Source organism: Hydra viridissima, unplaced genomic scaffold, assembly GCF_058129835.1.
Source record: "Hydra viridissima isolate aposymbiotic clone 2 unplaced genomic scaffold, HvirCarnegie_v1 scaffold_2, whole genome shotgun sequence".
Lineage (NCBI taxonomy): Eukaryota > Metazoa > Cnidaria > Hydrozoa > Anthoathecata > Hydridae > Hydra > Hydra viridissima.
The window spans coordinates 23,060,387-23,073,317 of NW_028324301.1; the positions used below are offsets into that span (position 1 = coordinate 23,060,387).

At 28.7% G+C, this 12,931-nt stretch overlaps 1 protein-coding gene across 9 annotated transcripts; it reads right to left on the reverse strand.

The window, feature by feature from the left end:
- Positions 1-270: 270 nt before the first annotated feature.
- Positions 271-8,079, reverse strand: LOC145192576 (uncharacterized). 9 transcript variants are annotated; one of them, XM_090079854.1, is made up of 8 exons: positions 5,875-6,184; positions 4,798-5,268; positions 3,320-3,367; positions 3,156-3,195; positions 2,962-3,043; positions 1,996-2,053; positions 962-1,160; positions 271-851 (listed from the first exon to the last, which is right to left on the reverse strand). In XM_090079854.1, exons 1-8 carry the CDS (start codon positions 6,086-6,088, stop codon positions 482-484), a joined length of 1,482 nt encoding a protein of 493 aa, XP_089935980.1. In that variant the 5' UTR covers positions 6,089-6,184; the 3' UTR covers positions 271-481. The 9 variants fall into 9 exon arrangements, 5 of the variants coding, with proteins under 5 accessions (XP_089935980.1, XP_089935979.1, XP_089935976.1 ...); XR_016450119.1 differs by lacking the exons at positions 2,962-3,043; positions 3,156-3,195 and having other exon boundaries at positions 5,875-6,183; XR_016450120.1 differs by lacking the exons at positions 2,962-3,043; positions 3,156-3,195 and having other exon boundaries at positions 271-888; positions 5,875-6,183.
- Between the last annotated feature and the right edge of the window lie 4,852 nt (positions 8,080-12,931).

Below are 12,931 nucleotides of genomic sequence, written 5' to 3' on the forward strand. Positions count from 1 at the left end.
TTGTTTACTAATTTCAAACATATTTAAGTTTAAACTGTATAACTAATATTAACGATAGTAACTGAAAAAAAATCCAAATAATACTTACAGTGATTCGATTTCAGTTTCCCAATTTATCTTTACATTTCAAAGTCAACTTTTGTGCAGTAATTAATTCTATTAAGACTGAAGCTCAATTCGTCAGCTCCTTATTTACGCTGCATATCATAGTCGGAGGACGGAGGGGATGCGCTGGCGCTACGATTTAGCCACGAAATCAAAAACAAACGATTGGAGTAAAAAATCACAAATAACTTAAAACTAATTTGAAATTTTTTAACATAAAATACACGTTTAAGCTCATGGGCTATTATTTTAAAAAATTTTTTTAAGTTGTTAAAAAAACTGCTTTTATATAATAACTTAAGACACGGATTGAATAATCTGTGTTCTAGATCAGTTACTATGTTTAAAAAATTGACAAAATTTACATTAAAGGAAATCAAGAACAAGAAATGGAAGAAAGAACGCTTTCGCAATCTGCCGTAGAAACGACAGAAGAATTTAAATTTACGTCACTGTATATGTAATCTTTTTCCGTGATTACATCGGCTGATATATCATCATACAACTCAATGGAGTTAGAACCACGAATGAAACTTATGTGATCAAATGTTTCTTTTAGACTATCATCTATATAACTATGCCTCGAAAACGCACGCTGATGATGTAGTTCCTCACAGCAGTTGCATGGCTTTTTATTTGAATTTAGCAAAGGATCGTATGATGCGACTTTCGTATCAAATGCTTTTGGAATAATAGACTTGGACAACTCCTCAAAAGACATCAACTTTGCATTTGCCTGAATCGTACTAAAAAGACATCAACTTTGCATTTGCCTGAATTGCACTAAAGAAATATTCCAAAATAATTAAAGGTAATAACTTTATACTAATAAATTTAAGAGCGAAATAGCAATTACCTGTTACTCAAGTTCGGACTAAAGTTAAGGTTTTGGAATGATGAATTGAATCCACTTAGTTTTTCGTCATTAAATTTTTTTCTTGCTTGGTCTGAGAACATTGCCGAAGAAACAGTGATTCTGAAATTCGGAGCTACATCAAACATAAATGGGTATTCCATGCTTGTAAAAACTTCGGAAGACATTTGCAAACATTTCTCTAAGTAAAGTTTTCGTTCATCAATTAAAACTAAAATTATAACTGCAAAATTCACAAACAGAGTTCCACACTAGAAAAGTGAACGTCAATATTCGCAGTATATAATTAAAAATAAAAATTTATTAAAATCAAATTTTTCATCTCTGTTGTTTCACACGTCTGGCTACGCCACTCTGTAGCACCTCAGTAGCATTCGCGAAGCTAGACGTGGCACGGTGTACAGGAACATGCTTTAAGACCTTGCAACCCCCAGAAATTTTTTTTTTTTTTTGATTATCATCATAAAATATTTCCTCATTCAAAAAATGCAAAAGACAACTTTTTTTAGTGGGGGCCTAGGGAGAAATCTAATATTTTAGGGGAGTGCCCCGGAACTTTGTTATTTAAGATAGGTAACTAAGAGGCATGAAGCATACTCAAACTTCTAGTATGTCGATACTGGGGTCGAATGAGGATGACTTGCAAAAAATTAGGGTGATTGGAGCTAAACCAACCACGTCCCGACCTCTAACTGCCCCCTTCTTAGAACTACGTCTGCTTTAATTATAATTTTTTTTCCTTTATTATAAACTAGATCAAAACTCATCGACAGATTTCAAATTTCATCAAAAAATCTCTTTTCGTTTAAGATTTATAACCATGCAAAGCTAAAAATTACCTTAAATTACCCCCTGAAATAACTTTAAATGGTCTTAATTTTTAAACGAAGATTTTTTTTTTATGTAATTTGAAATCTGTCGATGAATTTTGATCTAGTTTATTTGTCCACGTCTGACTGCGTCACTACTCTTAAGGCAGAAAAAAAGAAAAAATTAAAACATAAACATAAAAAAACCTTTCAATTCTTCTTCTAATTCTTTAATGTATTTGGCAGAGTATTTCAAAACGCGAGCCTAAAACGTAAGAGAAACAATTAGGATAGGTTTAAAAGACTAAATTTTCCGTTTATATGTATATCATAAATGAAAAAAATTTTAAAGCTGTGTATCATAACTGATATAGCTTCTTTTTTTTTCACAAATAGTTAATTACGATTCCTTAGGGTCAATAAATTAGAAAAGTCCACTTTTTGATGATTTTACCTTCTATTTTTATGCGATAACATAAGTTAAAATTTTAGAAATCTAATTTTTAAAATGTCCCCAGTACAAATCGAAAAAAACTGATTTTTAAAAAAAATTTATAATCTTATATTAAATTTTACAATAAACAATCCATTGTTTGTTACTTTTAACACTTTAAGTGTACGAACTTTCACAAAAAAAGAAAATGTGTAAAACTTTTGCATAAAACTTTTTTCACAAAAATAAACTTTTTCAAATCAGTAATATAGGGTTTTTCGCAAATGTTTTGTTAAACAAGAATTTTTATTTTTTTGCAAATATAAACTTTTGCATATGAAGCTAAAATTTGCAAAAATCTGTCTTCATAAAAGTTTCTATACCTAAAGTAGTTCAATTAAATTTAGCATTTAATTAAAATATTTATATATAACACATAATTATGATTTATCCTACTAAAACACTAAACAAGATTTTTATTTGATTTTTTCCTTCTAATTTCAATTATAATTCTAGTTTAAAGTTTTTGTAAACAGAAAAACTTAACTATAACTGAACTAAACTTTAATGAAGTTAAGAGCTTCTGCCAACTAGCACAATTTTTAATTTAGAATAATTGGAACAAGAACCCATGTCTGACTTCAAATATTTATTTACAGAAAATTTGTTCAAAAATGCTAATAAAATGAAGATAAATAAAAAGAAAATCTATGCCTTCAATATTTATCTTATGAACTTACTGGAGAACTGGAATCAAACTGATAAATAGCTGGAAGCAAACTCTGTAGCTTTTTTATCATTTTCTTTTCTTCAAACTTTCTACTAAATATACACTTGATATCATAATTTCTAAATTGGCTATTTCAAAAAATACCTTACTAAAATTTCTTGCACCAAATCTAATTTTCAAAACTATTACCAAAGGCAAAGTCACCTGTTAAACTTCTTGACTTTTTTAGTAACTAACTTTTTTTCTAAATAGAAAGGTTTTTATGTTTTTTGGTATTGAGTTTTTTTGGATGTGTGTAAAACATTGAACACCGATGTGTTGGGATAAGTATGGTTAAAATGAGTTAAAAATTTAAAAAGATTTCATACCTGGTACTTTAAGAGAAGATGACTTCAAATGAAACTCAGATATTTTTTCTAAATCAGAATTATTAAAATATAAATATATACTGGTACACAACTTCAGTCCATGATTTTCTGTATATATATAAATTGATTGCTTATAATATATAAATTAATGACTCAGTACTGACATTTACCAAAAATAGCCCATATTATTTTAAGTATAAATATAAAATCTCCTAAACTTACCATGAAAAAGATATTTTCTTGTTAAAATATATCCTAAATTTAATTTTCTAAGGTTTACAAACTCTCAACTTCATTTTTTTCAATATCATGATTTATGGTTGCAGAATCTTACATACATACATACATACATACATACATACATACATACATACATACATACATACATACATACATACATACATACATACATACATACATACATACATACATACATACATAAATACATGCATGCATGCATGCATGCATGCATGCATGCATACATACATACATGCATACATACATGCATACATGCATACATACATACATAGACATAATTTTCATGGTGAAAAATGGGAAAAAAGTGTTTCCATTAAGATGTGACATCTAAGACCAGACTTTATAAGGTCAAATTTTAGAGAGCCAGTTTTTAAATCTAGAAAATTGAAAAATTAGCTCACTGTCCAGTAATATTTATGTAAACTGTGTCCAGTTTCAGTTTATTAATGTGTACAAGGAATGAATAAATGCTCTGGTACAAAATTTCAAAAATTTTTACACTTACAATTAAAAATCAACTTATGCACAACAGTATGAGCCTTGTTGACACAGCTTCCACCAGGCATTTAAATATTATTTATCAAACAGTTCCAAATTATTAGTAAGTAAATTGTTTTGCTATGTTACCATCTCTGATAGTCAGATCTTGTCAACTGTGATATCTATATTTACATGTATACAAAATATTTTGATAATTTTAGAATAATTTGTCAAAAATGAACTTTTTTAAAGTGCATAGTAAATTGTTGGTGCTGTTTATAAAAAAAAATTTTCTGACCTTTTATCTATTATTGCTTTAATAAAAAAACATTTTAAAAAAATTTTCCCATACAAATGTAGTAGATGAAGGAGGATATTTTAATTGATATAAGATTTAACATCTTTTATACAAGTTCACATTCTAATTGATATGGATGGGAAAACTGATGCAGAATATAGGCCATGCAGAAATTAAAGAGTGAGCAACTCTACCTAGTAGATACAAGTGTGCATTAATTTATTTACTGAGTAATTTTTAAACATTTTGTAATGTTATCAACTAAGTGCCACCTCACTATGCTGAAACACATTAACACCAAGTTAGCAACTAATGCTTCTAATGATATTTGATGGTAATAATAACAACAAAAATAATAGTAGATAGCCACATTTGACCTTCATATTTATACAGGATACCAAAAAAAATAATTAAAAAAAAAAAAAATTTAAAACTTAAATACCTTGAATTGAAACTTTTTGAATGAATGTTCCAAATTTGGTGCTGATTATCTTATAATGAAATGAATCCAATGATTGACTGTCATTTTTCTTTAGCCGCTTAAGTGACAACAAACAGCTTTCACCACATGATGAAGTCCAAGAGCGCTTAACTTTTTTTTTTATTGAAGTGTACTTTGTAAACATACTTTTCATGTATGATGATGATGATGATGATGGAAGTAAGTAATTAGCTGGTAGATTAATAAAGTGACATCTGGAGAGTGGCAAACAAAATGATTTATGAAACAAGCATTTATCATTAGGAAACACTTCAGGTTTTGATTCAATAAAATGTTTTTGGTTTTTGGAGTCATCACTATTTGTATTGAAGGAAAAAGCTTCACTACATAAGATATTTTGAACATTGCTTTGAGATTTTTGCATAAATTTGTTGGTTAACGGTAGAATTGATGAAGATTTCAATGCTGAACCTGTCAGAAATATTTTTTAAAAATTATAAATATAGGAATTTTACTAATTCAAAAATTTAATTTAAATATTTAAAAACATAATAGTGTTGGTAGGGTGATATAAAGCAGTATACTGCTTCAGTAACATTTAAATCTTTATGTAAATAAAATTGCCTATTATAATTTTCCAGTAGGTTGGTCTAATGTATTTTATTTTTAAAACAGTTGTAAAACTTACCAAAACTGTAGCTAATGACTTAAAGAAAAAATAAAAATATACATACTTCATTTAAAAGAGTTTTTATAACTAATAATGAAGTCTGAAGCCTCCTATCTAAAAGGACTGGATTTACAGTCCTTGTCAGGAGAAAACGTACCAAGCGTGGTTGGTAGTTCTTGTAAACTAATAACAGTTAAACCCAAGTTTTACTGTTCAATCAAATTCAAATATCTTAGAAGAATATATATATATAAACGTTTAAAATCGCCACTTTAATTAGCACTCAATTTTTTGTATCTGGCAAATACTTGTATGCTGACAATTCAACACTTTTGCCTCTTGACAAGTCTGCTTTGATCGAGATAATAATGATTACAAGATTTATTTTAAAAAAATATACTAATAACCTCTTTTACATTTTTTTGTATTCCACGAACAAAGTGTGTATGAATGATCAGGTAAAGGTTCAAGATTATTTAGCTTCTTGCCAAAAGCAAGCAATGAAACAAATCTGCCTTGCCGGTCATCAACAGATAAAGACAATGTTTTATTTTTTTCCTCATGTTCTAAAACTCTTTCATCTTTGTAATTTTCTTGTGATTTTAGGATGGCAGTCTCCATTTATCTTAGTGATGATTAAAAAAACTTCATGGCTGGCATATTGAAAGGGGTGGGGAAAGTAGTTAATGCGAAATACCGCTGCGATATATATTTATATAAAAAAAAAACTTTTTGACGAATAATCTCAGGGGAATTAACACACACCTACCTGTCTAAAAAATTCCTAGGAAGTTTTACTAGATTTAAAACTGATGTAACTTTGCATTACGAAAAATAAAAATAAAAAAAGGTAGGGGGGGGGGAAGATTGTGAAAGTATTTAAAGATGATTTGAACCGACCTTATCTTTAACTGATTATCCAAGACTTCGAAAATAGTTTAACTAGTTTGTGGAAACAAGTAGGTTTAAAGAGAACTGTCAGTAAAAATAACTGCAGATCTCTATTGACTGTAATTTACTACAAAATCCTAAAAGATTTACTTATAGATTTGTCAGCGAAGCAATAAAATCCAGAGTTAATACACTGTCAATATCATGGTTTGAACTGGAGTTTAGTCTGACGACTTAAGCACACCACTTTTTTTTTGTATTAGAGGGTGTAAGAACTAAAACTAACACCTTCATCTCAATGATCAATAACAGTTTAATTCCCTGGTTCAAAAAAATGTTCAGAGTGTGGTTACTTATTCATATTTGACTGCTCTAAAGTCTAAATTAAACAAAACCTGGTCGAAACCCAGTGTCTGGTTGGATGGGCCAGGGCGACGGGGGGGTCAAGTGGGCCATGTTTCCCGCTCCCTCCCCAGGTTTTTGGGAAATAATGTTGATTTTTTGCAGAGAAGAAAATTGAGTATTATTATATAGATGGAAACACTTTTACCTAACTTCGGCTAAAAGCACAAAGATCAATCGACTGCATTATTTAGTTTAAGTGGCAACTATGCAAGTAAAATAATTAGGTATTTTACGCCATTAAAAAAAATCAGTTAAAAAAGTATATAACTTACTTGAATTCATCAACGGTGGTAAGTTATTTTACGTAACTTAAAACTACGAAACTCTTTTTAAAATAGTATATTTTTATTAAATTAACAATTTATTAGTATTGTAATAATAATATTAAACACTATTGATATTATTTTAATATTGGTTTAATTGTTTGTTTATATTTATATGTAATATATATTTATATATTTTCGACTAACGAAAAGCTTAGCTAATAACCACAATTCACAAAATGAAAAATTATGTTCATTTTTAAGTCCTTGCGAATGAGTTTTAAACGCAAAAGATAAAATTATTTGAAGCCAATTTACTGAATATTTAACATTTTATTTAAAATTTGATCTAAATAAAATAAGTTTTTGTCAAATACTTTTTTACTCGTCAACAATTCGATTAACATGAGTAAGACAGTTACATATTTTTTCAAGCGAAAACTATCTGTAGCATATCCATCTTGTGAAGCGACACTTAGTGAACTAACTGAAAAAACCTCCTCATTTAAATGAATCTACTGAAGCGACAATTAGTGAACAACAACACTTTTTTAAATGAAGTTCAACAGTTAGAAACTATCCGCACTGAAAATTAACTTTTTCATCCGCCCAAACAATATGTATTCCTCAAAACAAAAATCGGGGCTCGAGAGCGTTCATGTTTGCATTATGATGAAAGATAAGATACATATATTTTTTTATTTGTCTGTCAAGTCGAAAGAATCCAAATTTATTAAAAACTGTTATTTTTAAGGTTTGTACCCTAATTCTTTGTTAAAATGATCGTATGTTATTTAGAACTGACAGTGTCTTTTGCTATTATTGTGTTATTCAAGAAAGAAAGGGGAACCTGAAAGATCAAAGAAATAAAAAAGACACTTACATTACCAAAGGTTTCATTTCATGGAAAAAAGCTCCAAAAATGTTTTCAGACTCACCAAGGTTCGGCATGTCACAAAACAGCGTCAAGATATTGCGGAATTAACGTCAAGATATTGCGGAATTAATGGATAAGCAGATTTCCAATAGAAGAGCTATAAAACGAAAATATCTCTTGGAAGTCATCTGATGCCTACGTTACCTCGGACGACAAGGAATAGCTTTGCAAGATTACGATGGTAATGATATTTTTACCCAATCATTGCGCCTGCTTGGTACAAACAATAAAAAACATTGTAAATTATCTTGATGGAAGAATTGGTAACAAGTATACACATAACGAGGTGCAAAATGAGATTTTGGATATATTAGCTACTCTAACATTGCAAGAAAAGTTAAAAACTATCCGAAAAAAAATCCGAAAAAGTTAAAACTAACGCTAGTTTTATTCCATTATTGCCGATGAAGGTACTGGCGTGAGCAATAAAGAACCAGCTATCGTTTTATCTTAGAACTGTAGATAAACATTTGAACCCATTTGAAGACTTTTTAGGATTTTACCAGTTGAAAAATATTGAAAGCGATGCCATTGTACTTGTTATTAAAAAGATTTTCTTATAAGAATAAACTTAAGTTTTGATGATTGCATGGGGTTAAACATGGCGCATCTAACATCATGGCGCATCTAACATCATGGCGCATCTAACATCATGGCGCATCTAACATGATGGGGAAGAAATCTGGAATATCAGCTCAAACTCTTTCTGAACAGCATAAAAGCCGTTGCTATACACTATTTTTATTTTTTTTTTGAAGTGGTAAAGAAAGCAGCAAATTCAATCAAATCTATTGAAAAACTAAATTGCCAAGGAAACGAAAAAAGTTGAATTATTCCATTCTTCAAAACATCATTGGTTACGAAGAACGAACAAGAAATCCCTATTACCCGAAAACAGCCGATGATTATTTTAAGTCAATATATTTTGAAGCTCTCGACACAGATATTAATGCGATAGAGAATCGATTCGAACAATCAACATTCAAGAAGTTTATAAACGTTGAAGAACTGTTTTTGAAAGCCATTAATAAGACTGATGCATCAAAGGAGTTGAAGCTTTTAGGAAGGAGTTGAATCTGATTTTAGGAAGTTAGGATTTTAGGAGTTGAATCTGATTTTAGGATTTTAGGATTTTAGGAGTTGAATCTGAGTTTAGGAAGGAGTTGAATCTGATTTCCAGGGAGATTTCAATCGGAATCAAATAGAAAATGAGCTTCATCTCACACCATCTATTTTTAGAAATTCTATGCCAATTGATTTTCGAGATATATGCAAGACACTTCAGGATATAGAAAAAGAGTAAAGAAAATTATCCAATGATCCAGAACTTTTGGATCATCATCCAAATTGTGTTAACAAGAGGAGCTACATCAGCCACACACCAGAACGCTCTTTTTCAATTCAGTGAATGATCAAAACGTGGCTTCGATCAACAATCGGTCAACAATCGGTCAAAAAAGATATAATTCCTTGTCAGTGCTAAATACGCACGCCGATATTGTCAATAGTCTATCTTTAATGGAAGTACCCGAGCGATTTAATGCTGCAACCTATCAAAGTCAGGGAAGATTTTATTGAAAAATAGTTTAACTAAAGATGAAGTCTTAAACAATTGTACACTTACTATGTATCTTACTACTGAAGATTTTTGCATAATCACAAAATATGCATAAACCAAAAAAATTCCAGTTCTCAAATTGAATTTTTAGATTTTAAAAAAAAAAAAAGAAAGAAAAAAAAGATTACAATAAATTAATGAATGAGAAAATTAATTCAAAATTAAACAAAGTTTAATTACTTTCTCTGAAACTTCAACTTTTATATTTCATGATGATTTTCATGGTTCCATAAATAATCTGATGATCAATGGAAATTAATTTCAAGTTTATCAAGACAATTTTTTTTGTCAAAGTTTAAGTACAGACAACTTCATTTTTGAATTATATCCCCCAAAAAATATTTTTTTAAAAAATAATAGTTTTTAGATAAGATATGTACTATCTTACTTGAAGAATGAAATAAAATTCCGTCTTCTTATACCGAAAAATTAGTGTCATCAATGAACAAAAGATTAAAAGCTTGTGTAAATGCCAAAGGATGACCAACAAAATTCTAGAGACTTTTTAATTTTTCATATATATTTTTTTTTTTTACAAGCTTTGATTAGTGTACGAAAACTTTTGTGACGTATTATAAATTCAAAAATTAAACTTTTTCAGTTTTACAAATAAATATTTTTATTTATATTTATTTTTTTTTACATTCTCAAAAAAACTATTCCCAGCTTCCTTTAATTTTTTATCTTATTCTATTTGGTTGAACAATTTTAAACTTAAACGTCTTCAGTCGAGAGTTGAGCATTTTGAAACTAAAAATGTTCAAATAATAATATGCCGAAACATTAAAATTTTACTTTTTTAAAAAACTCAACTTTAAATAAACTAAAGAAAAATAAGTAACATCAATCTAATCAATCTAGTAATCAAATACTTTTATTTAACTTATAAAAAAAATGTTTTAGTGGTTTTTTTTTTTTATAGGTTAATTAAATAAAACGTCAAAGCGCAATTATGTGATCTAATAAGAAAACGGGGGTCGAAAACAAAACTATTTCAGTTTTTATATATGCAAATATATTAAAAATCCTTTTTTACATATTTACCTTGAATAGCAGTTTATCTTGAAATTGAATAATAGCTTTTTAATATCTTGATGCAAAGACGTCAAAATGGATAAATTAATGATTTTCTGACTTAAATACGATTTAAAGCCATCATAAATTACCGAGTTTTGTTGGGAAGGATCGCAAATCAATAAAAAACGATGTCTTCCAGAAGTATGTTGCGGCTGAGTTCAATAAGCTAAGAGGCATTTGCATAAATAAAAAACTGTAAGGCTAGATGAAGTAGCCTTTTAGGAATTCTTCAACGCATTTATTGCTCCCTCTGTTTTTTTTTTTTGTTTTTTTTTTTCATAAAAGACTTAAAATATAAATCGGAGCAGTATTTTGGAACACGGGAGTAAAAAATAAAAGGCATTAATAGGCATAAATCTAAAGGAGGATCTTTTTCTTTTTTTAGCAATAAAATTAAAACTTATTAAACTTCTTGTCTCTAGTTTTTCTTCCGCAGCCATTTGCGGCTGCCTCCCAAAATTTTTCTTGCTCTCAAAATGTTCTGGCTTCCACCTTCAGTTGCTTCCGTCCCCCAATTGGTGGCCACCACACAGTGGTCCAAAAACGGTTCATACAAAGAACTTGGAAAAAAGTTTGTTTATTTTGAGATACGTAGCAAATTTTGGATTTTTTTTTACAAAATGTGAAAGATTAATTGGTTATATTTAATAATTTATATAAATTTGTTCATAATTTCTAATAAATCAATAAAAAATTGCGTTTATGCCGGACTAGTTTTTTTTTTGCAAATTTAACACTTAAATTAATAAATGATTGAGTGAATAGTTATCCACAATAAAAATCTATAAAAAGATGAAAATATTCATTATGAACAAATATATTCAAAATAAATTAAGTTATTTTTTTGAAATTTTTAAGTCCTTAAAAAGGCTCAATTAGAATGAGAGACTTTAAGTTTTCTGGAAAGTTAAGAAGAGTCAGTCAATCTAAGATTTAAAAAAAAAAAAATTAAAATATCAGTATTTAGAATCACATTTCAATTGTTTTTACTGGCGCATATTGGCGCTTTTCTCCAAAAAAATGCAATTATTTTGTGAAAAAACTAGTCTTTTTCTTCCGAAAATTATGGTGAAAGAATGTAAAAATTTTCTGGCAAACGGTTTGTAAAATTTTGGGAACGAAAATTGCTTTTTGGGGAACTTTTTGTTTTTAATATTTTAGTCTCTTTTAAACTTAAAATTTTACATTACAATTTAATAATTAATCTAACAAAAACATAATTTAACTTTAAAAAAACAAGCCCTTTTTTCATGGGTTTAAAAATGAGTTCCAAACCATCTCTCTGGCTCCTAACTTCTTGTCATAGATGTCTACGCGTGCAAGTACAAGGTTGATATATTGCAACAACAAAGAACAAAACTAAATTCATTCCTATTAAATATATCAAGCTCTTCACAGCTTAAACTTAAGTTTAACCCTTTAGCGCCCGTGTAGCAGATCTGCTACATAACTTCAGAAACCTTTTATGGCCATCCTGTCAACACAGTGATCTCAAAAACACCTTTTGTAGCATATATACAACATATTTTTGTTGATCTGATTTAGCTAGGTTAATATAATTAGATAATCAAGACTTAAAAACACATCAAAATTGTCTTTTTAAAAATCGGATGATTGTTGTCAGACAAGGTATTTTCAAAGAGAGTTTTTTCCTGTTTTTTTACGAATATTAAAGCTTATTTGTTTATTTTATTTTAAATTAATAACACATGTAAGTTTTAGAAGTATTTAAGAGAGTTTCCTCTTTTTGAAACTATCACAAAATGCTATCTGAATTTATATGTATCACATATGCTACAATGACAAAATTGGGTTTGCTAGTGAAATTTTAAAATTTTATTTTTTAATTCATAATCTAGGCCCTAAAACAATTGCTTTTTGAAGTTTTTGGAGTTTTTTGAAAATTTTAAGCCCTGGTGGGCGCTAAAGGGTTAAGTTTAAGTTTCGAAAAATATAGAAAACAAGTTAATGGCTTGTTCTCCGGCCAGATAAAAGTTCATAAAATGATGCAATTTGCCTCTAGTCAGCTTTAATGTCATCATGTAAGATTAGTTTATCAATTTTTTATTTAAAAACAAGTCAAAAGTTCATTTTTTAAATCTAGAATTTGATCAAATTTGAAGCTCTCTAATTTCTTTTGAAATCAATTTTTTGCAAAATCAAATTCATCCTTTGCTATAAAGGTCTGACAATGAAGTTTTTCGAATTTTTTTGAATTCAGACCTTTATAAATAAGTAGTCATGGCATGCATTTTGTTCATTCAGTTTTTTCC